At 38.4% G+C, this 27,027-nt stretch overlaps 1 protein-coding gene across 3 annotated transcripts; it reads left to right on the top strand.

Moving 5' to 3' along the window:
• The first annotated feature begins 1,953 nt into the window (after nucleotides 1-1,953).
• LOC121923716 (F-box/LRR-repeat protein 20-like) lies at nucleotides 1,954-25,232 on the top strand. Of its 3 annotated transcripts, XR_006102444.1 has the most exons (7): nucleotides 1,954-2,129; nucleotides 7,204-7,393; nucleotides 12,235-12,362; nucleotides 12,569-12,621; nucleotides 13,231-13,347; nucleotides 19,624-19,734; nucleotides 24,457-25,232. XR_006102444.1 is itself a non-coding variant. In XM_042454422.1 (6 exons), the coding sequence occupies exons 2-6, from the start codon at nucleotides 7,208-7,210 to the stop codon at nucleotides 24,581-24,583; spliced, it is 669 nt and encodes a 222-aa protein (XP_042310356.1). In that variant the 5' UTR covers nucleotides 1,954-2,129; nucleotides 7,204-7,207; the 3' UTR covers nucleotides 24,584-25,232. The 3 variants fall into 3 exon arrangements, 2 of the variants coding, with proteins under 2 accessions (XP_042310356.1, XP_042310357.1); XM_042454422.1 differs by lacking the exon at nucleotides 12,569-12,621; XM_042454423.1 differs by lacking the exons at nucleotides 12,569-12,621; nucleotides 24,457-25,232 and adding an exon at nucleotides 22,574-22,583.
• Nucleotides 25,233-27,027: the final 1,795 nt, after the last annotated feature.

The raw sequence follows: 27,027 nt of genomic DNA, 5'->3' as shown, positions 1-27,027 counted from the left end.
ACTCGGATTAAGTCACACACTCTCAGGCCCAAGACCGACTGGCCAGGCCGACTCTCTGAACAAACCAGGACATTTGACCTTCTCCGGGCGAAATGTCCGCGATGCGCCTTGCGCTTAAAGGATTCATGTTGGTCTCCACCCTGGTCAAACAGGGGCGTTTTGCATGTCCGGGCCGGGTTGCTGACCTGTCGGCCTGTCCTGGATCTACGGGATGTGTTGGTTCCTACCACAACCTGGCCGGCCATTTGGACTCCTCCTGGCCCGCCGGTCTGCCCCTAGGGCCATTCCTCGCACCCGGCGGCCTCTGGTCTTCCCCTCACAAGATCAACTTTCCCACCAAGTGGACACACCTCTTTCCCATGAAGTCACCATGTAACACAAGACCATAACAATAATACATTTTGTGTATATTATGTCTCAGCACATGTCCTTGAAGACTTGTTCTTCCAGGCCTAGGCTTTCTGGCCTGCAACAGGAACCATTTTAAACCTTAGTTAACCATTGCCACATCTGAACATTTTCAATACAATTTAGAAATATATTTTAACAACTACACCTCACAGTGACCATCCACTTGCCCTCAGGAGGACTTGATTTCAAAAGCAACAGTTCTCTTTCTTACTGTCTTTGAATATTTGTGATTCTATACAGCAAGGTTGGAGACCATTTGGATGTGCCCCATCTATCCTGCAGGCTTCTTTGGATGCTGACCAACAATCAGAAATAATCGGCTATTTGGGGTATTTAAACCCAGGAATCAGTTTTATATTGACTTACTAGAAATACACAAACTTGAGCTGTGCTTGGTATAGTTGGTGGGAAGATGTCCGGATTGAGAAGAACCTCTGTCCAATTTACTTTGGGTCAGTCTTTACATCACCCAGTTATTCAGTATGATCCCCTAGACTCATCCCAAATTGGAATTTTGCAAATAGGAATCATAGTTAGTAGCCTTGAACAGACTTGTTCTCCTTTAATTTGTCTAATAATCTATTTTAAATCTATCCCAGTGTTGTATATAATTTAATGAGGAATGCAGCTAGAGTGAGTTGAAAGAATCTAGAGGTCAAAAAGCCAATAAAATCAGTCTGAGTGATTGTATAAATTATGTTTAAAATTAGAGTTGGAAAAAGAAATAATTAAACCTTGTATGATCAAATGGGCAAGAAATATAGGTCACACACTGAGTTTGGGAAAATGGGAAAGAGACTGGGGGAAGGACTTAAATTTTATGTTATGTATGGACATAAAAGAAAACTTGATTAAGATGATTCATAGATGGTATCTAACACCATCCAGATTGGGTAAAATCTACAAAAACAACAAGGGACTATGTTGGAAATGTAATGAAAGTGTTGGAACTTTTTACCATATGTGGTGGACATGCCCTAAAGTTAAGACATTTTGGAAAGAGGTTCACAAAAGATATTTCAAATTGAATTTAGTTTAGATCCAGAAATGTTCCTGTTAAATATGGTAGAAAACAAAAATGTAAGAGAAAGACTTAAACCTATATTATTTTTAATTACAATAGCAAGGATGTCGCTAGCTCATTTCTGGAGAAATACGGGAATACCTACCGTGGATATATGGTTATACAAACTTTAGATATAGTAGAAATGGATAAGATTACAATGACACTAAGACAAAACCATCGAAAGAAATCAAATTTGGGATCCGCTATTGAATTATTGCAGAGATAGATGGTTAAGTTAAGTTATGTATAGAAAAATGTTTAGGCTACTGTTACTGTTTACATAAGATAAATTCACATGGAGATGGGTTTTTTTTGTTTAAGGAATAAGGAATGAACGGATAGTAATCGCACCATCTTTTGCAACAAACAAAAATATAAGTATGATATGTGAGATGTAGTATATAGAGAATTTATTTGATAGAGGAATACATTAGCTCAGCTGTAATGACTGTAACTACCGGAATTAGAGACTTGGAGGTAGGGAGATGGGATGGGAGAAGATAAGATGTGAAGAATTCAATAAATATGACAAAATTTTCTTTTTTTTTAACAAAAAAATCAGTCTGAGTGAAATAAAACAGATGGAGGGATGTGCAGAAAGATAGTTCAGAGGATCTATCACTTAAAGGTGAAGAACCAAGGTTGGAGCATGGTGAGATGTCTTGCCTTTTCTACACAGACTGATGACAGAGCAGCTAGGATTGCTCTTACTATGTTGCAGTTTTTGCCTCTGTGCAGGCTGCTCCCCAAACACTAAGATGCGAAACATGGCTTATTCTGTTGCCTTTTTAGGAGGCACAACACCCAGGTTGTGACCACTACAACACCATGCCTCACCACACCAAATTCTTCATACTTACATACTTCTAAAGATGGAATGGAATGAACTGGCTCCACTTCCGAAATTAGTATGATATTAACAAAATAGTTTATGAATGGAGGCAGCTTTTCAGAAGAAGGAATATAATTTCAATAAAGAGAACCAAGGATGTTGAATAAGATTGTTGTATGGTTTTAGGACCATCATCAGACCTTTTCTTTTAAAAAAATTACTTAAAGGGGCTTTCCTTTTAGAGGAAAACTTTTTCTTCTAGAGGAAAACAAAAACTCTATCTTAATACAGATATGTAATGTAAGCAATAGCTCAGTTTGGATGCAGCACTAAACTACAATTTAACATTGCACCTGGCTATTATCTAGAGTGTGGTTTGACACTGCATCTAAACTGGCTACTGACACATGGTGTATAATGCAGAGTGGACAACTGTGCCCCTCTGGACTGTATAGGCAAGGATTGCTAGGAGTTGCAGTCCAAACACTTGAACAGAGTCATAGGAAGAACAGTCCCATTTTTTAATTCCTAGTGACTTTCCTACAAAAATGTACATGGCTGAGGCACCCTTATAAGTCAGATCACATAACAGAAGCAGCCTGTAAAAGAGGAATTTTAATGTATACATTCCAGGCTCATGCACGTGTTGTGAAAGACTGATGGGGAAACATGCTGGAAGCCTTATTTTCTGTTAATACTGTTGTCATCAATCAAGCTCTTTGCTTTCATTTACAGCAGTTTGATCCTGTGTGTTAATTAGCTCTGTGGGAATACAGCCAGCAGCTTTCATACTGGGGAAGAGAACATAAATGAGGCACAATGTTTCTATGTGGGGATAATACCAGCCACTTTTCCTTAGAGGAAAATTATTCTGTAATAGTCATGTAAGCACACTGCACATCTTTAACTATTTTAAGATAATGGACTCTGGTCTCAAAATAAACTCTTACAGATCTTGTAAAAAGCATCAACATGAAGCATTTATTTATTATTTTATCATATCCTTGCTTGAGTTCCAGTCCAGCTTATTAACGGATAAGAAATGACTTTTAGGCAAAAATTACTCAGATATAATTGAAATAACAAGAATGGCTTCTGGTCTGGCAGGGCTTTAAAGAGGTACAGACCAGCGATCCTCAAGGCTTTGTCTAGGGACACATGTCTAAGCAGATATAGGACTATACTTTTTTGTGGGTTTTTCGGGCTATGTGGCCATGTTCTAGCAGAGTTTCTTTCTGACGTTTCACCAGCATCTATGGCTGGCATCTTCTCTGATGCTGGCGAAACGTCAGGAAGAAACTCTGCTAGAACATGGCCACATAGCCCGAAAAACCCACAAAAAACTATGGATGCCGGCCATGAAAGCCTTCGACTTTACATAGGTATAGAACTTTTCATTGCTTGGCTGCAGAAATGCTGGTGTATTCCTTTGAATTCTAAGAAGAAGAAAATTTGCAGTAAAAATGAAATAAAGTAAAATACAATTTTGATGAATACTACAATCACTGCACAAGCTCCAATAACATTTCCTCAGTGTGTTGAGTGTGTTTAATAAAAAGTCAGTTGGTACACATTTGGTAAATTTGTTCATTATACATAATCTGACTTATTGCATATACATTATATTGTTCTTAATTTATCTTAGGGGCATCAACATCTGCAATTATTATTATTATTATTATTTAATATCCTACTCTATTACTGATCCGCATAAAATGCGTTTGAAAGTAGAGGCTTTCTTACTGACTGTTACGCTTGATAACCACTGACAAAATTGGCCACAAGGACTCATTACATTTCTTTATAAAAATATATTTTTTACTAAGTGCTCTGATTTGATGCCTTATACAGTGGTGCCTCGGGTTACGAATTTAATTCGTTCCGCGGCCGCTTTCGTAACCCGAAAAGCCTTCGCAAGCCAAAAACCCATAGGCGCTAATGGGGAAAAGCCGCGTTTCGTGCGAAAAAGCGCCGAAAAGCACCAAAAAATTTTTTCGCAACCCGAAAAAACATTCGTAACCCGGAACAGTTATTTCCTATGGGATTTTTTCGTATCCCGGAAATTTCGTAACCTGGGTATTTCGTATCCCGGGGTACCACTGTATTAGCACAAACATTCAGTCCCAATCATACCTAATAATACATTTGACTTGAATTACTTTTTTGAAATAAGCATTGGACAAATTCCATGCCAAATAATCAAAATTCAAAATTCATGGTTTTGAGTATCTGCCAAAATGAAACTGACTGGGTTTTTTTAGATGGGATGTAGACATCAGAATAAACTTGACAGCACAGTATTTTCATAGTTTATTTTACTGTATGTTTGCCTAGAGATTTCAAGTTAAATATTATCTGTCTTAGGCTGGCTATCACACACCCATGTGAAGAGCAGGTGGTTGCCTGGGGCAACAATACGCTTAGTTATTAATCTTTTAATGTTAATTTTAATCCTATAGTATGCAAGGTGTGTGTGTATGCGCGCGTACTTGCGTATGTGCGTGCCTTGAAGTCGCCTGTCTATTTATGCCAACTCCATGAATTTCATTGGGTTTTCTTGTGCAAGGAATGTCTAGAGGTGGTTTGCATTGTCGTCCTATGAATATAAGACTACAGCACCTGGAGTTGGTTGGTGGTGTCCCACCTAAGTACTAACCAGGGTTGATCCTGCTTAGCTTCCTTAATCAAAGTAAAAATAGTTCCCTGTTGGAAACATTAGCTGAGATCCTGCATCGGAGGCTACAATGTGTAACCTTGAAATAATGCACTATGAGGCACTGCACAACATGTCCCATTCAAAAGTGAGGAGCACATTGACCATCTTGATATCGTTGCAGAGTGGGACATGTTCTGCATTAGTACTGTTGCAAAATGGCCATGCTGCTTACTCCACTTGTCCAGTGTTCCAATAGCATAACTACAGCTTTACTCCCCTCCTGAGAATATCATATGTTGGTTTACAATAATGCAATTTCCCAATAGGATGCCAGCCCAATGTAATTTTATCTGCAAATTAATACAGTGAGAAACATTTGCATTTGTTTATCTCACCATTTACAATAGCTAACAGATGGTAACCAGTATCTCTCAATGTGCTGCCTATTTTTGTATCCTTTCATGCACATTTTACAACTTGTATTCATTTTGCCAGTTGTATGCTAACCAGGATCTATATATCCTGTGAATAGTATTTTCTACACACTCTGCTTCTTCATGCTTCACCTCCTGCCGTCTCGCTTTAAGGATTTACACGCTTGAAGTTTCAACACTTCTGAGAGATAATGGGAGTTTTTCCTCCCACTGCAGATAGCAGGTTCAGGTGAGTGATTTTTGCCAGGAACACATCACAGGCGGAAAGGGGTGAAAACCCTACAATGATCCTAGTAATTATCATCCCTTTTTGCACTTTTAATACAACCCATGCTCAATTTATTTATTTACGTATTATATTTATATGCCACCTTTTTCCTAGTGTGGAACTCAAACATTAAAACAGAAGTAGCAAAAACATAGTAATAAAATTAAACAAAACTAAAATATCGCCATTTTAAAAATGACACATTAAACAATATAAAATAATTCAAAGAAAGAAAAAAGTAAAAATTAAAGTACCCCTCCCACCCCCATAAGAAGGCTCCATGCAAAGAATTAGTCACTAAAAATACTTAAAACAAGATGGTCTTTACCTGCCTGCAAAAGGAAAGCAGTGAGGAGGCCAGCCTAGGCTCCTGTGGAAGGGAATTCCAGAGATGTGTTTACTTTGTAATTTAAGCCTACAATAGTCTGATGGCCCTTAGGCTGTGCACTTGTGTTCTTGTGCTGTGGCATTCTCAGTCATTGGCAGAACTTACATGATAAGCATGTGCGAAAGATCATTCTTCTGTTTTCTGCCTTATTTTTGGAATGTATACTTTTAGAATGGGAGTGAAGATGTGTCTGTTCAGTCTGAACATTTAATAGATATACTCATGTATATTAACTTTCTAGGCATAGCCCACAGTATTCTTCCAGTAGAAAATTAGCTATTACCTTCTCTCTGGCAGTTCTTCAGCAGTTCTGAATCTTTTGCCCTACCTTTTTTGGTTAATCTGTCACTCATACCACAGGTGCCAGGTATAGATGTCCTTTGGTACTGTTGAATTGCACGCCCCCAGTAGAAGTCCATTGCCGAGCCTTGGAGTCTCCTGAGAGTGCTGCTGTTCTTGGCTCTCAGTGCCTGCTCATCTCAAATTTCTCCTAGTGATCAATTAGGGAAAGAAGAAGAAGGAGAAACACATCTTGTTTTATTGTCTCTCATCAGCAAAGGGGTGGTAGTCCCGTTCTGGTAGTCCCTCTGTGAGCATCTGGGCCAGGGTTCTCAGAACCTGGATCCAGTGTTCCCTTTGAACTTCTTTTTCTTGTGCTGCTGTTTGGTTGCACTCAGGAATATTGTGTTGTTTACATGCAGAGATGCCTCTGAGGTTTACCAAAAGTCATATAATTTTAAGGTCTTATATGTTGATATGTGCCTTCAAATAATTTCCGACTTACATCAACTCTAAGGCAAACCTATCATGGTTTTTCCGGGGCTGAGAGGTTTTGACTCAGCCAAGATCACCCAGTGAGTTTCCATGGCCAAGCAGGGAAACTTTGTCATTTTAGAGCCCAATGTATGAGCAATATGTTTAGAGCATTTAACCTATGATTTCATTAAACCAGTACTATTTTATCTATTATTTTCATATACCGTTTCATGTCTGAATTTGGTGATGAGTGTTATTATAACCCTACTCTGTTCATTTGTTTTTCTTTTAATATTCTGGACAGTTTTTAGAGTATATATTAATATATGTTGATCTGCTGATGTTAGAAGGTATTGTTTATTTCCTTGATTATATCTTCTGTCCTTCTCCAGACTTATGAAACTTGAAATATTCGGCTGCCATGCTGTTACTGCCAAATGCCTGAGATCTGTTGCTGTGAAGTGTCCAAATCTAAAGGTTCTGAATATTGGTAGAGTTCCCAAGACAACTGAGGACTGTTTGGCAAAAATAGTAAACTCTATGGAAAAGCTAACTAGTCTCAACTGTACAGGACTCAATATGGTAAGGGAAGCTTTCCTGTTTACCAATTTAACCTACTGTTCCATATTAAAGCCTATTTTGCCAACTGTACAAAAACCTATTTTCTACTACATATTTTATTTTCCTACTGCACACAGTGTGATGAGTTACATATTAGTATAATGCGTGGTCTAAATGGGAAGAAGGTTAACTTCTTTTAGACCAAGATCCAAATTCAGTTTCAGAGGAATTTTTGGTGCTGTTTGCTGGTGCCAAAAGCAAAAGGATGTGACCAATAATGCCAATATATTTTATCTCAAAGGCTGGGAAGTAAGAGGAAGTAACTGCCTCAGAGGAGGTATTTCCCCCTTTAAGAATGGGAAATAACCTATACAAAATCCAGGATACAATCAACAATGGTATCATGATGAAAGAGGTGTATTTATTTTGTTTTCTTTATAACTCACCTTTCTCCTGATGCAGGGAATCAAGGTGGTTAACAAATTTAAAACAATACAGAATTAAAATTTGGTGTAGCCAGATTTGACCCCAAGGCTTGTGGTTTCTCCAACTAAATCAAAGTTAATTTCAGCAAAACTTTTGTTTTCTAATAAAAAGAACACATTGGCGGGTTAGAGACCGCCCTCAAGCAGCCGTTCTCCCGCTACCGCCATTCGCTGCGGAGGGAAGCCCCAGCAGCCAGACCACGAGGCTTCCTGGCGCAGTGAAAAAGGAGCACTGAAATGGCGCTCCTTTTCAAAACGTGGAAGTGGCACCGCAAGGGGCGAAGCGCGCCCTCGCGGCATCACTTCCGCCACGACACGTCTGGACGCTATGCATCCAAGACATCAAAATGGCGGCACCCCTGTGGATGGGCGCCGCCATTTAGGATGCGCTCCGCACATTTTGGGGCTGGGGCAGGTTAGGAAGGGGCGACTCTTCCTAACATTAACACACCCCTTCCTAACCCTAGCATGCACGGAGCGCGTCGGCGGTTTGTAACCCACCATTGTCTAAATCTGATACACCTACCTTGTTAATACATACAGGAAGAGTATTATGTTAATTGTATTTTACCAAAGTATAAAGTGACATTGTTGATGGCAGATTCTGGTGAAGATGGAGTTCTCTCTCAGCCTGTTTCCTTAGAGGATCTGTGATAACTACAGTACACACCCCAAATTGTTACATCTGTTTGCCTGTGTATTGTAAAAATTCTGCACATTACTGAATGTGTATCTGATCATTCTGGCTACATCTGAACTGCAGCAATAATCCAGGTTGACACCACTTTAACTGCCATGTTTAAATTCCTTGGATTTGTAGTTTCTTCTGGCACCAGAATCCTTAGACAGAGAAAACTAAATCTCTCACAAAACTATGAATCACAGAATTCCAGGGTATTGAGCCATGGCAGGTAAAGCAGTGTCAACCTGGATTATTTCTGCAGTACAGATACAGCCTCTGCCTGTCTGTGAAAAGTTGGAATTCATGGGAATTTTCTTGGTAAAATTTTACTTCCATTTTATATGCAGAAAGCAAGAAAGGAGGAAAGCAAGATTTTTATTGTGTGGCAAGAAGAAGGGAACATATAGAAATAAGAGATTTGAAAAACTTAACGTAATCATTTCTATAGCTTTGGAAGCCTTTTTTATGTTATCCTTCAGATTTTTTGAACTGCAGATCCCATCATTTATGTTGTTTTAATAATTTTACTATGTACACAGCTTTGATCACTGCGGAAAAGCGGTATAGAAATAATAATAATAATAATAATAATAATAATAATAATAATAATTATTATTATTATTATCATCGATCCCCATTGATTATGCTGAGTTCAGCTGATGGGAGTTGCAACCCAGTCACATTTGTTTGTTTGTTTGTTTTTATAATATATTTTTATTAAACGTCAAAACATATAACACTTAGATACAAATTCTTAATAGATAAAAAACATGTAAGACTTGACCAAACATAATCTAACCTTAACAGCAAACAAAGTAAAACAAAAAACATGACATAACATACCATTACACATAATGATTAACTTCCTAGCCAACATCCTTTGTCATAAATGTTCAGTTATCTTAGGTATCTTGTTATTCTTTTCCCATTGTGTCTATCCTAGTCTAAATTAATTTTTGTCTTCCCATCTTCATATTAAAATAGAATATTAAGTAAATAAGTAAGATAGAAGATGTATCATCCTACTAAACGTTATTGACATATAACTTTTTAATTCCCAGTTATCATTTTCTATCTTGTCCATCTTTCAGTTATGTAGTACGTTTGACTCAATTTATTCAATTTATCAAGATCAGAAAGAATTCATATTACGGAAACATAAACCACAGTTTCATTATCCTTGAAATTATTTCCCTTTCTTATTTTCTCCTTCTTACCGTTCCCTTATTTAATTGAGGAGATTTATCACACCTATTTCTCCCCATTTGTTTCTTAAGTATTTTGTCATATTCTTAAGATTTAAGAGTGTTCTACAAAAATGGATACATCCAGATCAGGTTTCTTCCCTGACAGACAATATATAATATAAGACAAATATAAATACAATAGAACAAACAAAGTAGCACTAGTGTTTCTAGATGCGGAAAAAGCATCCAACAATGTGTTCTGGGAAAAAACGATAGAGATCCTAAAGAAGATCAAAGCAGGAAACACATTCATAAACTGGATAACAACAATGTACAAAGAACAAAAGGCACATGTAATTGTGAACTGAGAAAGATCAAAAGGAAATACAGATACAGAAAGGAACCCGCCAGGAATGCCCATTATCCCCATTGCTTTCTCTAATAATTATAGAGGGATTAATCAAGAGAATTAGAGAAGATAAAAAGATTCAAGGAATAAAGATCAGAAAACAGACATACAAAGCTAAAGCATTTGCAGACGATTTAACCATCACTATAACAAATCCAGTGGAAAGTATTACACACTTAGATAATCTCCTGAAAGAGTATGAACAGGTGTCAGGATTTTGAACAAATGAGGAGAAAACAATAATATTAATGAAAAATATGTCAAGCTCAGAAAAAGAGTCTAATGGAAAAATCTGGTTCTAAGAGTACAGAAGGAAGTAAAATACCTAGGGATTACTCTGACAAATAAAAATTCCAATTTGTTTAAAAATAACTATGAGAAATTATGGACAGAAATTAAGAAAGATTTAAATAATTGGAAAAAGCTCAAATTATCATTTTTAGGAAGATTAGCATTGGTAAAGATGAGCTTGTTACCAAAAATCCTATTTTTATTTCAAACAATCCCTATAATCCACAGTGACAAACCCTTCAGACAATGGCAAAAGGGCATTTCAAAATGTGTTAAGTAAAATACATGAGATAATGGAATTAGATAAACTATCATCTAGATTGAAAGAAAAATCGGAAGAAAGATTTACAAAGTAAATCAGTAACATTTGGAGACATTCTCCAACCCAGTTTTAATTACACATAATTATATGAAGAAACACAAGAGACAGTTGAAGTGTTGAACTAGGACTCTAAAGGACAAGGGTTCAAATTCCTGTTTGGCCATGAAAACCCACTGGGGCAAATCATACTCTCTCAGCTTCAGAGCAAAGCAAAGGCAAACCCCTTCTGAACAAACCTTTCCAAGAAAACCCTGTGATAGGCTTGCCTTAGTGTTGCCATAAGGCAGAAACGACTTGAAGGCACACAAGAACAACAATATGAAGAAGTGTTTTTTTAATAGGGTGGAGAGGAGAAGAAAGTAGTCTGGTCTGGCACATGTTTCTGTAGCTGCACTTACAGATGAATGTTGATTAGGAGGACGTTCGTAGGATTTCAGACTAAAGAGCCTATCATGGAAACATTTGATAGTACAAAAAAATCTCCCCCCCCCCCCAAAAAAAAAAAACCCTGGAAATCTTGATGTCAGGGAGTTCTTCTGGTAGGTCTTTAAACATATTGTGTTGTGACAAAGAAAAGAGCAAACCACCCTAATATGGTGGTTGTTTTTTTTTCATTCAGAAAAATCCTTACTTTTCCTTGTTTGCAGACAAGTTTTGATAAATGCTCAGAATTCAAAAGGCATGGGGAAATGATTTTTTCTTGTGGAGTAGCTTCATTTTCTTTCCCATTATATTTCTTATAAATGTTCTGCTATCATTACAGGTAATGCCTCCAAACCAGAGATTTGGCCCCTACAAAAAGTTCCTCTTTCACTCCAACTGTCTCTTGTATTTCTTCATATAACTGTGTCTAATTTAACCTGGGCTGGGGAACCCCACCAAATGTTACTGGTTTGCAACTCCATAGCTGCACCCAGTATAATCAGTGGTGATGGATGATGGGATCGTCAGTTCAAAAACAGCAGTGGGAACCAGTCCCCATCTGCGTTCCAGTCATGGCATATTTTGATTCTTCATATTTTCCTCTATTTTTAGGTTCATGCCATATCTTGTAATTTTCCTTTCATTTATTAAATGTAACGCTGACAGAGGAGCTTCAAAGTGAATTTCAAGAACAAAAAAACACAAACAATAACTCATGCTTAGCATAGGACAATAATACAAATATGAATATGCAGATGATAAAAAATATTTTAAACAGTAAATTAAATAATGTTTATCAATATACTCATAGCAACCACCAACATTCTTCTCCCTAGCCTAAAATGAACAGCACAGTTTCTGCTTCTGAATAGCAATAACAGCCTTGAATATTGTGAAAATTAATATATAAATTATTAGTGTTTTGATGTGTTAGAGCTATTTTTCTTTTTAGATTGGTAAGATGAAATAGAATTTATTTGGATGCTTTTGTGAATAGTGCTGCAATGTTTTTTGACGTGAAATCATCCAAATCATGTTTTTTTTTTTTCCTGCTGGGCTGCAGGTGAAGGACTGTATGGTTTGTTTTATTCTGAAGAAATGTCCTGAGCTGGAATGTCTCATTCTCAGTTCTTGTTCTCAAGTAACTGACATCAGTCTGATGGAAATTAGCACTCATTTACCTTCAGTCAGGTATGCCTGAGCAGTGGTGACACTCCCCTGGTGTCACCTGGTGCAGAGGGGGGTTTCTGGCATGGGGGGGCAGAGTTTTGCAACTAGGTCGGGGGCGGTGCACTTGGTCTTCGTAATTGTCACAGCATTGTTCCCCTTATGAGACAACAAGGTGTATGGGGGCTGCCCTTGATCTTCCTTGTTGCTTCAGCATTCTCCCCATACAGAGAAGAAGGCCATGGAAAGCTACTCATGAAGAGAACAAGGCCACAGCAATGAGGTACGGGGTGGAAACCAGGTGTCACCCCTCTTCTGAGGTGTCACCCAGTGCAGGCCGCACCCCCTGAACCCCTCTAGTGATGCCACTATGCCTGAGGATGTTTGAAGCATTACTGCTATTTTATAATAATTTAAGGTGGTTACATCTAATGACTTTATTTGGGCTGGAAGCATGATTAATGATTCTTTATGAAAAAGAGTAGTTCGAGAGTCACAGGATCTTAAACCACTTTTTAAAGAAAAGGGGATCTTAAACCACTTTTTAAAGAAACCTTCAGGGATCTAATTTTAGATAGGATGCAAAGATATCTTGAGTTTTACTGACTATAGCTAGGTATGTAGGTTTTTTTTTTAATCTGTGCTTTGTTAACTTTGAGTCCCAAGTTTGAGAAGAAGATGGAATATAAACAAACAACATCATCAGTCATAGAAACATGCCCTTATTATTACTGTTACTGAGAGACTGGCATTTTCCTGGCTGTTGACCAGTTGAAATCATCCATGTTGCCTTTGTACTAAAAGGTGCTCACCATATATCTTTCAAACATTTCCCATTATCAAGATAGTTATGTGATTGCTACACCTGGATGCTTTGTTTTGATTGCTTCAGGTACCTTGATTTCAGTGGCTGTGAAAAGGTGACCCACACTGGAGTTCAAGCTTTAGCAGCAAGATGCCATAGGCTTTCTTACCTTGATTTGAGTTCCACATCAACAAGCAAGAGAGGGTAAAACTTTTGGGAATGTTTTGCACTCTGTGTTTCTAAAAAAATGTAATAGAAGTGAAGTCTGTCTTTCATTGTGTAGGTTGTATTAACTACATTGTTATTGCAAACAATGGCACATCTCTGCCCATTTGTCAGATTTGATTTCACAGTAGTGTGAAGAAATTATGATCAGATGTATTTATAAATAGATACAGAACAAAATTAGGGTTGTGAGTTTCTCTGTATCAGGAAAAATAGAATATGAGCTGCTTGCAAAGATCATCCTGCTTCCAGTAATAATAATAAAAAAATGCTCTGTGGGAGTGAAAAGTTCGGCCATTTTCCTTGCTAGAGAACAATAAGGTTTAGCTCAAGAAGTCCGTAGCAACTCATAATGGTCCCAAAGAAGAACTGCTGAAAGGTATGGTAATGAGAAACTTGAAAAGAGCCTCTGGGTGGAACAGGAGGTAGTGGTTCATGAATGAGAAAGAGAGCTTGAGAGATGTCTGGCACATCCCACTTTTCCAGAGTTACAGGGTTGGACAACTAACTGGCTTTAGTTTCCTTTGCAGAGAGGTCAATTTGATGACATTTGATGGCATGAAGTTTCTTTACAAATCCTCACATTAAATATAAGTGGGAAAAGGCATCTTCTATCCTTCAACATTGGATTTCAAGAAGGATAGTGAAGCCTGCACCCCATAACTCTATCAGCTTTTCAGAGCACTCCATGTCTCTTAGGATGTCTCTAGACTGATGGATAAATAGAAGGTTCTAAAGTCCCAGTTTTTGTTCTTTTCTTTTCAGATTTTATTTCAGTTTAGCTTTGTTTTTGGCTGGACTTCAGATTTTTATTTTACACACACACACGAATACTTACCTTACATATTTTTAAGTGACTGATGGAAAAAGAATATTTAAGAAAGAGCATTTTTCAGATCCTGTGGAAGCACATCTCCAGAATTGCCAAGGTTATTAACATTCCTTTGTGAAGTCCAAGTCTCCTACCCATTGTTGCTGCAGGGCAACTCATAAACATGTCCTAAAAACAGAAATGTGATAGGACACCTATAATGATATATACGTCTTAAGCAGTAACACATATCTGCTTGTACCAGTGCAGTGATAAATTTGGGAGTTTACCATAATTACTCCGACAGCTAATGTTTCTCCACATCCTCTTCTGCACAAGAAGAATTCAACCATGTAGGCAGCTGCAATGAACCTCATGAAAGAAAAGATAAAAAATTATTCCCCCTTTTCTGTCATTTCTGTGCTAATGTGTAAATAGTAGTAAGGCCTAAAAGTCACATTATCATCTCATTTATCCGCCAGAGTGTTTCTCAATTATTCTGGCAAATGATGACAGATAATCTGGCAGATTTGCTTCAGTGACTAGAACATGAACCATTGGATTCAAATTACAAGCAAACAGATTCTACCTAAAAACATTAGGAAGAATTTCTTGACTGTAAGAGAATGAGTGGAAAAGACTGCCTTGGGGACTGATGGATTTTCCTTCTTTAGAGATCTTTAACCAGGTTTGTTGACATCTTTTGTACGTTCTTTAGTTGTGTACAGTGGGCCCTTGGCATCCCCTGGGGTTTGGTTCCAGGGCTCCCTGTGGATACCAAAATCTGTGGATGCTCAACTCCCATTGTATACAATGGTGTAGTAAAATGGTGCCCCTTATATAAAATGGTAAAATCAAGATTTGCTTTTTGGATTTTTTAAAAAAATATTTTCAAGACATGGATAGTTGAAACCATGGATGCAGAATCTGTGAATATGGGCCTTGTGATCCCTTCCAACTCTATGATTTTATCACCTCTGCTCTGAAAATAAAGATGCAGAGCTAATATTCCTTGAATGTCCCCTCCACCTCACTGCCAGGTTGTCATGAAAGTTTCAGTAAAACTTGCCCAGAATATGGTACATTGTGGCTACAAAAAGTACTTGGTTCTACACAGTGATTAAAATGTCTGGATACCTTAACAAAAATGATAGTACTCTGTGAGCTGTATTAAATGCCATTTTTAAGACTTACCAGTGAATAATTTGATTCCAAATGCTAGGTGATTAAAAAGGCAAACCTTCTCTGTTGATTTTTTTTGGGGGGGGTGAGGGACAAAATCTGGGGTTCCATGATCTCCTTTTCAAATTGCATGCCCTGTTGTATTGACACAGACATTTACTGAGCTGTTGTCATGCATTAATAACATTTTTAATTAGTGAGGTATCTACATGTTAAAAGAAAGTAGGGTTGTTGAAGTTGTTTTCCTGATGGAGCCAGTTAGTGTGCGTCAGTGGCTACAAAGCTCTTGTTGCCAGTTGGTACAATGTCTGATACAAAGCTCCCTTTTCATCTCATTGCTGGATCTTTTCAGAAGTGGAGGGTCTGCTAATTAAGCTGAAGAGTGCAGAGGAGACAAAAGAGCTTTTTCTCAGTACATTTTCAATTTCCTTCCCTGAGTTGTAGAGCATTAAGATTACTGTATGTTTCCTAGGTAGCAATGGAAACAGCTCCATAATTGTGAGGTTTTATATTCCTTAAATACAGATGCTCTGGACTATCTGAGCTATATCTATCTGGTCTGGTCCATTTCCCTCTTGAGTCCCATTATGTTCATCTGCTTCTCATAGGGCTTTTATTCTTTTATGAGCCCAATGGATTTAAGTACTACTGTACCAGAGCATGTCCTCGTAATTATTTAGATAGGCAGCACAGTTTATATAAATCACTATAATAATTTTGATGGATTTTCTTGATTTGCATTGCCCTCCACATTTACTGTCTGCAAGAAGATCATTATCTTGTAGTAACATACTGAGAAAAGCTTGCAGTACATTGTGATTTACAGTGTAGCCTTCAGTCTGGTACGATAAAACACAAGTTCCCTAAATATCAAATTTAAATTTCTGCCTCAACACGCAAAATCTAGGCCATGCGTGAGCCCCAAAGGGCACTCCAATTTTTAATGTTAATACTTTACTGAGAATACTATCTGAACTCCTTAGTGTAAGTATTTTCTCATGGTTTATGCTTGGGATAGGCTGATTTTAGTAAACCAGAAATCAACTCAAGGTTGGTTTGTTTCCGGAGCCAAGTCAAAACATAGCATTTTATTAATGTCTTTGGGGGCTATTTTTTCCACCAAAACATACATACACTTGCTTTTAATTTTTTGTAGTTTTAAAGTGCTTTTAAATCTTGCTTTATTTCGTATGCTTTTATCTTGTTTAAATTAATTATGCTTTTAATCTGGAACTGTTTAAAATGGTTTATATTGTATGCTGCCCTGAGGATGATGATAATGATGATGATGTGACAGCCAGTATGGTATAATTGTTTGAGTGCTGGACTGTGACTCAGGAAATCAGGGTTTTATTCCTCACTTGGCCATGGAAACCTGCTGGGTGAGTAATACACTCTCATCTCAGCCCCAGAAAACCCTGTGACCTTAGGATTGCCATGTTGGGAATGACTTGAAGGAACACAACAACAATTTATTTATATACCATCTTTCCCCCAGTTTGGGGCAGAATTATTTTTTATTAACATTATTTTATTTACTTACATCCTACCCTTTCCCCAATATAAGGATTCAACGCAGCAAACAGCAGATTTAAACAATACAATTTAAAAGCAGTGCAAAAGCATTAAAAGGTATAAATATAAAATTTACAAAACAATTAAACAATATAAACAGTTTAAAAAGTTATGTATTAAAATGTAGATGTGTCAAAGCAGCTTAACAACAGATTAAAAAAAACCCACGTAGTTAAAAGTTCACAAACTACAGTCATTAAAAAGTGATTTAAAAGATATTAAGACAAGTGAAAAGCATAAACCATTTTTAAAACAGCATGATAAAAATAACAAATAGAGACTAACAAATACTGGGCTTAATCCATCTGTTTGCATGCCACAAAACTCTGTACTAACTCTTGATTTCAGGGAAATGTCAGGACTTCCCATGACACTGCTAAGTAAGGGGAAAGTTACATTAACTAGGAAAACGTGCAGTATTTCATAGGAAGTCACTGTGTGTTGGAGTCCAGGAGAGCATAGGGATTTTCATCTATGCTGACAAGGCTTCTGCCTTCCCAACAGCTTGCTGCTGCCTCCTAGCATCTGCCACATGAGGCAACTGCCACATTCCTTGTGATGGTAGGATTGAACCTGTTCTTTATTAAACTTTAGTATAGTTGGCTGTGGTGTTTTTTGGTTTTTTGTTTTGTACTTGTAAAGTGCCATGTACACTGATGGAGCTATATAAATAGATGATGGTGATCATCATCACAATCTTTATCTTTATTCAGGAGTACTTTGCTGACTTTAAAACATCATTCTATCCAGAACTTGAACAACATCTTCAGATGGATCTGTTTCTGTGCACTGCATACAAAGTCAGTTTCTTTGACTTTCATTGCAGTGAAAACCTTTAAACATATTAAAGTAAGAACTCAAGGCATAGGAAATAGCACTTGTAATGTATTCCTAATCTCATCCTCAGATGTTAATAAGGCATTTATTTTAATCACAAATCTAGCACAATGGAGACCAGTGATATGCAAGATTTCCTTTTGTCCACTCATGCAGAAACTTGTGCATACAAGCACTGAAATGGTATTGAAAAACACTGATATGTGAAGTTTATTCTCCATTTGTTTTAATACTTACATCCCTAGGTATTTGCTACAAGTCTTCTGATCTTCTTTCCTAAAAGAAAGCAATACATATAAAATCTACCTATTGTCACCTAGCCATTTACTCTGCAGTTAGAACGAAGGACCTCATGAAGCTGAAAAGCTGGTTCCCTGTATATGTGTGCTCAAGTAATAACTAACTGCTTTATCATTGTGGTTTAGCCTCATTGTTTTGGTCATGCATAGTTGACAGACTCAGGTGCTGAATATGCAAAAGAATAGCTGAAAGGACAAATCAAATACAAGTAGAGAGTGTACATGTACTAGTCAGATATATGTCATTCATTTACATTCTTAATAGTCTCCATTTTAATATGAAGCACGCACAAAGATAAATTTTACTCCCTTCCCAAAGAACTTTGTTTAGCAGTTTTCAATTTCAACTACCTGCCTGTCCAAATAAATCAAAATTGATTAAGGTACGGATTCCCAGATGGAAGTAAGCCTGATTGAATGTAGTGGGATTTATGTATGAGCAGACAACCCTTGGATTAGACTGTAAGAGCAGGATAAGGTGATGATTTACTGTGTGATGCCTTGGACAATCAGCTGCTGGCAGTTAGTCATCACTGGCCACAAGCTGATTCTGCAGACTAACATGGCTATATTTTTAAAATCCTGTTATTCTATTCTTGTAATATTCACTAGCACACTGAACCTAGCAACTAGAATGTTAACTGGATGTAGCTGTGTTAGATATCTGTATCAGAGCATTGTTGTTAACCAAATACAGAGGCTCCTTATTACTGAAAATTAAACAGATGACTTTTATGCTTTTGTGTATGGTAATGTAATTGGATAAAACAGAGGAAATCTGGGGTGGCCTTTGTCTTTCTTCTCTTCAGTACTTGTCAGCGGTGATCCTGATATGTATGTAAGTTAAGGAAGTTCTCCCATGGGGGATACTTTGCCCAGGGTGCACTGAAATCTAGAGCTGACATTGCCTATGATGTGAACCTAGCTCAAGAAAAAGGAAGACTTATTGGGCAGAAACGTGTCAAAGACAGCATAATGCCAATATGTAGTCTACTTGCTATGAACACTGTATAGCAATGATGGTAACTGAGTAATCCACTAGACAGGGCTGTAACTGCCAGTATTTCTCTCCATTGGTTATGCTGCTATGAGTTGCCGTTCAGCAACATCTGGAGGACCACAATTCCCACACCTTTGGTATATGAAGCGACAGATTAGTGGTAAACTAAGTATTTCTGGAGCATGAAAAACTTAGAGAGGACAAAAGAGAGGCACTGCTGATGCTACAAGGGTGCCTTTTGTTCCTAATTTACCTTATCACAATTAATATTATACAATTCATATACCAAAACATATCTTTCCCCTAATATGGTGCCCTGATTGATCTATAAAGTTGAAAAATTTCATCAGAATGGTCATCAGATATTGTGTCTATCAGAAAAGAACTTGAATAGCTTAAATGTACCATGTATTCATTCTATGAAGTAGTTTCTAAGAGCACATCCTGTGGTAAGAGCAGAACTTAACTGGCATTTTACAGCGCTTTATAAATAAAGGATAATAATAATAATAATAATAATAATAATAATAATTTTGTTTAATGCATTTCAGAGTTTGCTTATTGGCTAGTTTCTGCTTCCGTACATTGGAATGTGTGAAGCTTAATTTCTGCAAGGATATCTCCATGGCTACAATTGAAAAACTATGCAGAAACTGCAAAAAGTGAGTATGAATGGTAAAGTACAAAATAGCTTAACACTGAAATCAATATAAAATGTTGATGTTAAAGATTTCATTGACTTATTAGAAACAGATCATCAAGACTTGGGCTAAAGCATTAGTTCAGAAAAAATATATGAATGATTATCAGGATCATGCTCAAAATTTATAGTTTTGCATGGTGGGGAAAAAGGGGAAAATTTCTCTTTCTTTTCTACGTAAATAAAACTCAGGTTTCCTCAGTGAAACTGGGGGCAGTAGGTTCAGGAAAGCCAAATGAAAAGTACATCTTTGCACAGCATATGATGAATGTATGGAATTTGCTGTCACCAAGTATGATAATGCCCTGATCACACCCTCACATCAGAAAAAGAAGGAATGATACACCCATTTTCATTAATTTGTCCAGGCTCTTGTGAAATTATCTAAACTACTGTATTTAGGAGATTAAACAAATTTATGAATCATAGGTGTCTCATCTCCTTTATTTCCCCGTGTTCAGACATTAGTGCCAATGCATATTTAGTTAAAAAAATAAGAGTAAGAGAGAGTGACCTGTCAGTTCCAACTAAAGTAGACCTATGGAATCAATTGGAAATAAAAGGGAAATGCAGCGCAGTCATTCTGACTGTAGCATCTGCATATAACACAAATAACAACAACAACAATAATAATAATCCAGGAGCAAGAGGAAATGTAAGTAGCACAAGCAAGCACACAGACAGGTCACCCAAAAAATCATGAGCATAGATTGTCAAAAATAAAAGAGGCTCCTTCTGCAGCCTGATTTCCCTACATCCCTCCTCTGGCTTGGCCCCGCAGCCCAATTTCCCTTGGCAGTTCTCCTCCTCCTCCTCCCTTCTGACCCTCTCCTCCCTCTGAGCTGCCCTGGCTCCTTCATCCTCCTCCTTTCATCCTCCTCCTCCTGCTCCGTTATAGAATGTCCTCCATGGCTCCCTTCTTCCCATGGCTCCTTCATCCTCCTCCTCCGTCACCTTCTCCAGTTCCCCCCTCCCTCTGACAGCCCTTTGCAGCCCCCGTCAGTTACCCTGATTTCCCCTTTTAGCCTTCTGTCACCCTTGAGCCTCTGATTCCCCTTTCTGCATCCAGGATCTTTCCTTCTCCTCCCTCCTCCTTCTCCGATGAAGGGGAGGGAATGCCCTGCCCTCTGCCCTCCCCCAGCCCTAAATCCCTCCCTGAACTTTCCCCAATCATGATCGGGGGCAAGTTCATATTCAGCAGAATCCGGGGTTTCCCAAAAGAAACACTATTTGCCCCGATTTCTTTTAACCCGCTCTAAGGGGCATTTGCTGCGGAATGGGTGTGCAAGCCTCTGATTCGCTTGTGGGGGATTTGGGGTGGATATGAACTTCACGTGCAAGGATTGAATCCTGATCCAGGCTAAAATGTAATGTGAATGGGCCCTCAGTCTCCTTTAACTGCTTCTGCATTTAACAGATTCTTTAACTATACTGTAATGCTAGCTTGGCTTTTTGGGGTATTTTTTACTTCATGCTGCTGCTGTAACCACCACTAGCAGAGCACAAAAAGGGAAAACTTAAAACCCTAGATTGTTTCATTGTTGAAATGTGCTGGATTTCTAGTTTTTGTCCCAATGAATTCTTTTTTATAACCATTGTAACAGCAGTTGTTAGTACAAGAAGCAGCTGTGGTAATAAGACTTAAGAATGACAATCAGATTACAGGTCTATTGTGGATAAGGTTTGACTTCTTTGGAGGCAATTGGATAAAATGAGCAAAGAAAAGTGCTGGGGTCACTTTTTTTGGCAAAGTTATTGCAGATTTCTGTTACCAGATTTGTAAGAGCCTTCCCAAGTAAATTGGACTGTTGCATTGGATGACTTCCAATGTTAATTGGCACCTTTTTAAAAAATGGCTTGTGATTATCCATTTACTCTCAGTACAATTTCATGTTGGCTGCTGTGCTTGGTTGGGATGCTAATGTAGGTTCTTCTGTTAGTTCCAGAGTAGTTCAAGAGATCTGGAGACAAATGAAATGAAGATATGGGGAACACTTAATAGTATAATGAGAAGTGAAACGTAAGAGCATGATAGCTATGTTGGAACTGACTGAAGGTCCCTCTAAATAGCATTCTGTTAACACAGTGGGTAAATAGTTGCCTGGTGAAAGACCATGAGCAGGACATGAGTACAACAGCATCCTCCTCCTTAGTAGCCATAGCAACTGATATACAGAGTAACTGATACACATGCATACATACACATATGCACACCATGGATGTATATAATTACTATAAGGACAGGCTGGGATGTTGGACCAGTTTAAAAATTATTTTTAATGTACAATTTTTAATTGAACTGTTTTTTAATGCTGTGAAGCTGCTCTGAGTCTCAGTCTTTGGAGCCCCTATATTTTTTTATGTCCTGAGTCCTACCGCAAGCCACGGGCGCCATCTTGGCACACAGCTATTTACACAGGGCACGTGTTCATGACGTGGCTCATGCACCGTGTCCACATGGTGCAGCGCATGAGAGATGTCACAGTGCCGCTCCAGAGTGCTTATGCTGCCTCTGTTGTGGTGGACAAAGGAGCCGCGTGTTGTGGCTCGGTTGTCATAATTTTCTACCACCAAACTGGGACAAAATGTAGAAAAAAATGTAGTATAAAATTTACCCCAAAATGTAGGACAAGATTTACCTCAAAATATAGGACATTTAAGAAAAATGGAGGACATAACCAACTAAAAGACAAAAAATGATCTCCATAATATAAATGCTTATATTATGGAGATCTTGTTGCACCTCTGAGACTAAATGCATCTAAGGAAGCAGACTCATGCTGCCAACTTCTTTCTTTCAGTTAATAGTACTACTACTAATAATAATAACAGAATTCAAAGACATAGAGATTTTGGATCACCTCTGAGACTAAATGCATCTGAGGAAGTGCAGCAGGAGGCAGTGGTGGAGGAGAACCAAGGTTTGATCCCTTCTTTGGACATAAAAACCCACTGGGCTTGTCACACTCTCTCAACCTTAAGGAAAGTGAAGGCAAATCCCTTCTGAACAAATCTTCCAAGAAAACTTTTGGGCAAGTCACACTCCCTCAGCCTCAGAGGATGACAAAGTCAAAACCTATCTGAACAAACCTCCCAAGAAAACCTCTTGAAAGCACACATATATACACTCACGCACAGCCAAGTCACCAAAGGCAAACTCTGAAAAAAACAAGAAAACTCACTAAGCATGTAAGTCACACACTCTCAGCCTCAAGGAAAGACTGGCCAAGGCAGACTCTCTGAACAAACCAGGACATTTTGAAATTCCTCCCGGGCAGAAATGTAGGATGTGCCCTGGATAAAGGATGATGTCTGGTCACCCTGGTAAAACGGGGGACGTTTTGACATTGCTCCTGGGCAGGGCTGAAATGTAGGCCATGTCCTGGATAAAGGAGGATGTGTGGTCATCCTACCAAAAAATGGAAGGCATTTTGACATTCCTCCAGGCCAGAAGGTTGAAACATAGGACACGTCCTAGAAAAGGAGGACATCTGGTCATCTTACAAAAAAATAGGATGTTTTGAAATTTCTTCTGGGCAGAAGTCTGAAATGTAGGATGTGTCCTATAAATGGAGGCCAGAAAAGAGTTAAGCTTTGAGCTCTGGGCCCCACAACATACTCTAACTCCCAGAATTTCATAGCCTTGACCCAGAAAAGAGTCAAACCTTGATATCTGGGCCCCACAACATGCTCCAATTCCCAGAGTTCCATAGCTTTGAGCCAGAAAAACAGTTAAAGCGCTGCCAAACCGAGTTATTTCTCCAGTGTGGATGCAGCCTGATGCAGCCTCTCATCCCTCCCTCCCTCTCCTCCAGAGCTCCCTTTTGCTGGCCTGGCACCTCCCTCTCAGGCCCCCATATGGCCATGACTGGAGTCTTCCCAAAGAGATTGTATATGCAAAGGACTTTCACCTAGTCAACCCAAGACTCTGCGTTACTCTCCAAATTCAAAACTTTCTAACTTGCTTGAAACTATTCTTGAAACTGACTTTAGGTTCTGATTTGTTACCTGCTGAAGGCTGAATGCTAGCCCATGAGGATAGTATTACCAGCTATTCAGGATCATGAAGACATTTTCATTGAAGGCCTTTGGTAGTCACTCACAATGGAGTTTATCAGACAAGGGAAATTGGAAGTATAATCCAATGGCAATCTGAACGCAATCATGGGGTTTAACGTTATTGAGTGATAACCCACTACATGCAAATTCGGGCAATGGGAAGTCAGTCTGAACACAATCATGTGGTTTCACGTTATTATGCGATAGACTGCCACATGCAAATTCGGGCAATGGCATGCTATTTTCAGGCAAAGGGAAGCCAGTTCGAATGCAATGCGCATTCACGTAATTGTGCTAAACTAGCGACTTTAAGTGAATACGTTCTGGCCCCACTTTCTTTTCATTCAAATTTAAGAGAAATTCCTCCCATTTGATAAACTCCAGTGACTCACTCACAAGACATCCAGCATCACAACTATAGTTTTTGGGAGAGCTGAAAGTGATAAGATAGAGGCATCACTGCCCAGGCCATGTATATTTACCCCAGTTTATTCAGAAACTTTTCAAATTGTTCTCTTTGGGGGAAGCTGAAAGTCTATCAGTATTTGTTAAAGGAAACAACAAAATTTTAGGTATTTATGTGTAGTTTCTTAATTTTACTAATGTTTTCTTTTCTTTACAACAGACTAAAGAGCCTTCATTTATATGGTTGCCGTTTTGTGCCAGACCTGGAGTCTATTAAAAATATCAATAAAACTGTTGAAGTGTTCTATGACCTGCAAGTCCCAGCTGCTACGTTGTCATCTGAATGAGGAATCCTATCAAAATAGATGTCATACATTATTTCTAGACTCTAGTATCTGATTGTTAGTTTCAACTAGAATAGACCCATTAAATCAGTGGGAATTTAGTAAGTTGATGCCTATATATGTTCTTTTGATTCAATGGGTCTACCCTAGTTTGTGCAAACACAAACAGTTTAATTTGGGCCTAGGACCCTCTCTCTGTTTAACTTTAACCCATATACTTAACTACATCTGCCATTTTTAACATTTGTGAAACAGAAACTCCCTCTCACCCGTGTCTACTTTATATACTCATGTATGTCTAGAAATTGTAGTCAAAAAACTGACACAAAGAACCTGGGGCGACTTATTCATAGGTGAAGTACTGTATTTTAACTCTTATAAAAAAGGGAACCATTCTCTTCTCTGAGTAGAGTGATGCAAAGTGAGAGCTTAGTTCATCCTGAGAGCGCTTAAAAGAAGCACCGACCCCTTCTGAGTGTTGCGATTGTCTGGCAGGAAAATGGTGGTGGCGGCGGCAGCATTGTGGGGCTTCCCCTCAAAGCACCAAGAGGAATTGGGCTTAAACTATTTGAATAAGACATCTGTGTATGTTTGTCAGCTTTTCTGGGTTAAAATCAGGTAAAGTTGTCACATTAAAGTAAAAGGCTGTAATCACTGCTAATGTAATTGCCATTTTCTTTGCTTTTTGACATTTTCATTTTGGTATAACCTGCCCTTGATTTATACATGAAGTTGACTTATAATTTAATATATATAAAATAACTCACAGGGGCATTAAGATACAAGCATTCATGTGTAAATAGATAAAAAACACATTAAACTTAAAGGTGTTATCTGACTCTTTTTGAAAAAATAAGAAATAAGAACAGTCTAATATGTATCTACTTTACAAGAAATATGAAGAATGTACAGAGCTTGCTGACTCACTGAGACTGACCAGTGAAGCCTATTAATAATAATAATAATAATAATAATAATAATAATAATAATTTATTTATACCCCGCTTTTCAGCCAAGGCTATTCCACTTCCCATCTTGACTGGAATCAGGTTCATACACCCAAGCACTGAAGCTCTCTGCCTGAGGAGATTTGACCTCTGCTTCTTTGTTTGCCTTTCATCATTGTGTTGTCCTAAAGAGCGTCCTTGTTCAGGAAGGATTTTTAAAACAAACATTGAAAGCATATATTAGAGTGTATCCATATATGTGTATGTATAAACACAGAGATTGGTTGGCTGTTCTGACATACATGTAGATGCATGTGTACACGCACACACACACAAATTTAAAAGTGGTATGGGTTTTAGGGGCTGAGCAGATGAAGAGGAAAACCCAGGTCAATCCTGGTTTTCCCCAAACTAGTTGGAAACTCCGCTGTCCACATGGCCCATTTCCAAGGCGGGCTGTCTCCACCTTGCAGTGTCAAGCTGCACCTCTTGGGGCTTTTTTCCCTTCCCCGCAATGTATGTGCATCGTCGCAGAAACACACCACCTGAGACTGGCACTTACCTCCCTCTTCTCACCCAATTGCCATTCCATTGGATGTCCCATGTGATCAGCCACACAGTCACATGAGTGATATGCTGCCCATACAGTGCACTGTTGTGCCCAGTGACACATTGACAAAGCACAATCATGAGGCCCCCTCATACATGCCCACTCTCCCCCTTTCATCCCATGCCCCCCATTTGACTGTCTGGTTTGTGTATGTTTTGATTACATCCATTGTATTATTGGCAACCTGCTGTGTTTGTTGTACTTTCCAATCATGAGGTGTGCGGCAGCTCAATGGTGTGATGGGTTGATGGTGCAGCTGGCCACTTGTGGATGATCAAATGAAAAAGACGTATGGTGGCTGCATCTCACCCATCCCAGTGCACATGTTCCGTATGCCACCTTGGCCTTCCCACATTACTGCTGTGCTGTTTGTATGCCAGTGTGATGAGGCACGATTTTCTTCATTAAAGCAGAGTATCAGGGCTTCTTTTTGCTCCCGTTTTTAGTCACAGAGTGTTGGTTTTCTCCTGGTTTCTCCCCATGTGCAGTAGAAACAGGTAGGCTTCAAGGTGGTTTGAAGCTGCTTTCTTTTGCCAGTGTGGACCACCACTTGTTCATACATGCATAAAATTATGGTTGCTTGGTAAGAAACAGAACAGGACTATTGTACCTTAAGCAGTCGTGCATAAGAGGGAATTTCAGCAGTTGTTTAAAGATACAGGAGCTGTGTCCAGTTTTTCAAATGACAACCCTAACGCAGATAAATGTATTTTTATTAGTGTATATATAAATTAATATGTTATATTACAAATAATATACATTGGTTGACTTAGGCCGATGTTTCATACCTTCTGACTTCATAAAACTGTATCATGCATGACTTGAAGCTCAGGGCTGATATTGGGATGTTTCAGTTTGATAAAGATAAGGCAAACACAACAATTGAACTG

Source organism: Sceloporus undulatus, chromosome 2 (genome assembly GCF_019175285.1).
Source record: "Sceloporus undulatus isolate JIND9_A2432 ecotype Alabama chromosome 2, SceUnd_v1.1, whole genome shotgun sequence".
NCBI classification, from domain to species: Eukaryota; Metazoa; Chordata; class Lepidosauria; order Squamata; family Phrynosomatidae; genus Sceloporus; species Sceloporus undulatus.
Note: the sequence above shows the minus strand (reverse complement) of the source record. Positions and strands in the feature narration are given on the sequence as shown.

Bases quoted from the DNA above. Each gene is read 5' to 3' on its own strand.
- LOC121923716 (XM_042454422.1), top strand. From the start codon at position 7,208: ATGAAACTTGAAATATTCGGCTGCCATGCTGTTACTGCCAAATGCCTG. The intron at 12,363-13,230 runs GTATGCCTGAGC...TGATTGCTTCAG, and splicing joins ACTCATTTACCTTCAGTCAG to GTACCTTGATTTCAGTGGCT. The intron at 13,348-19,623 runs GTAAAACTTTTG...AATGCATTTCAG, and splicing joins ACATCAACAAGCAAGAGAGG to AGTTTGCTTATTGGCTAGTT.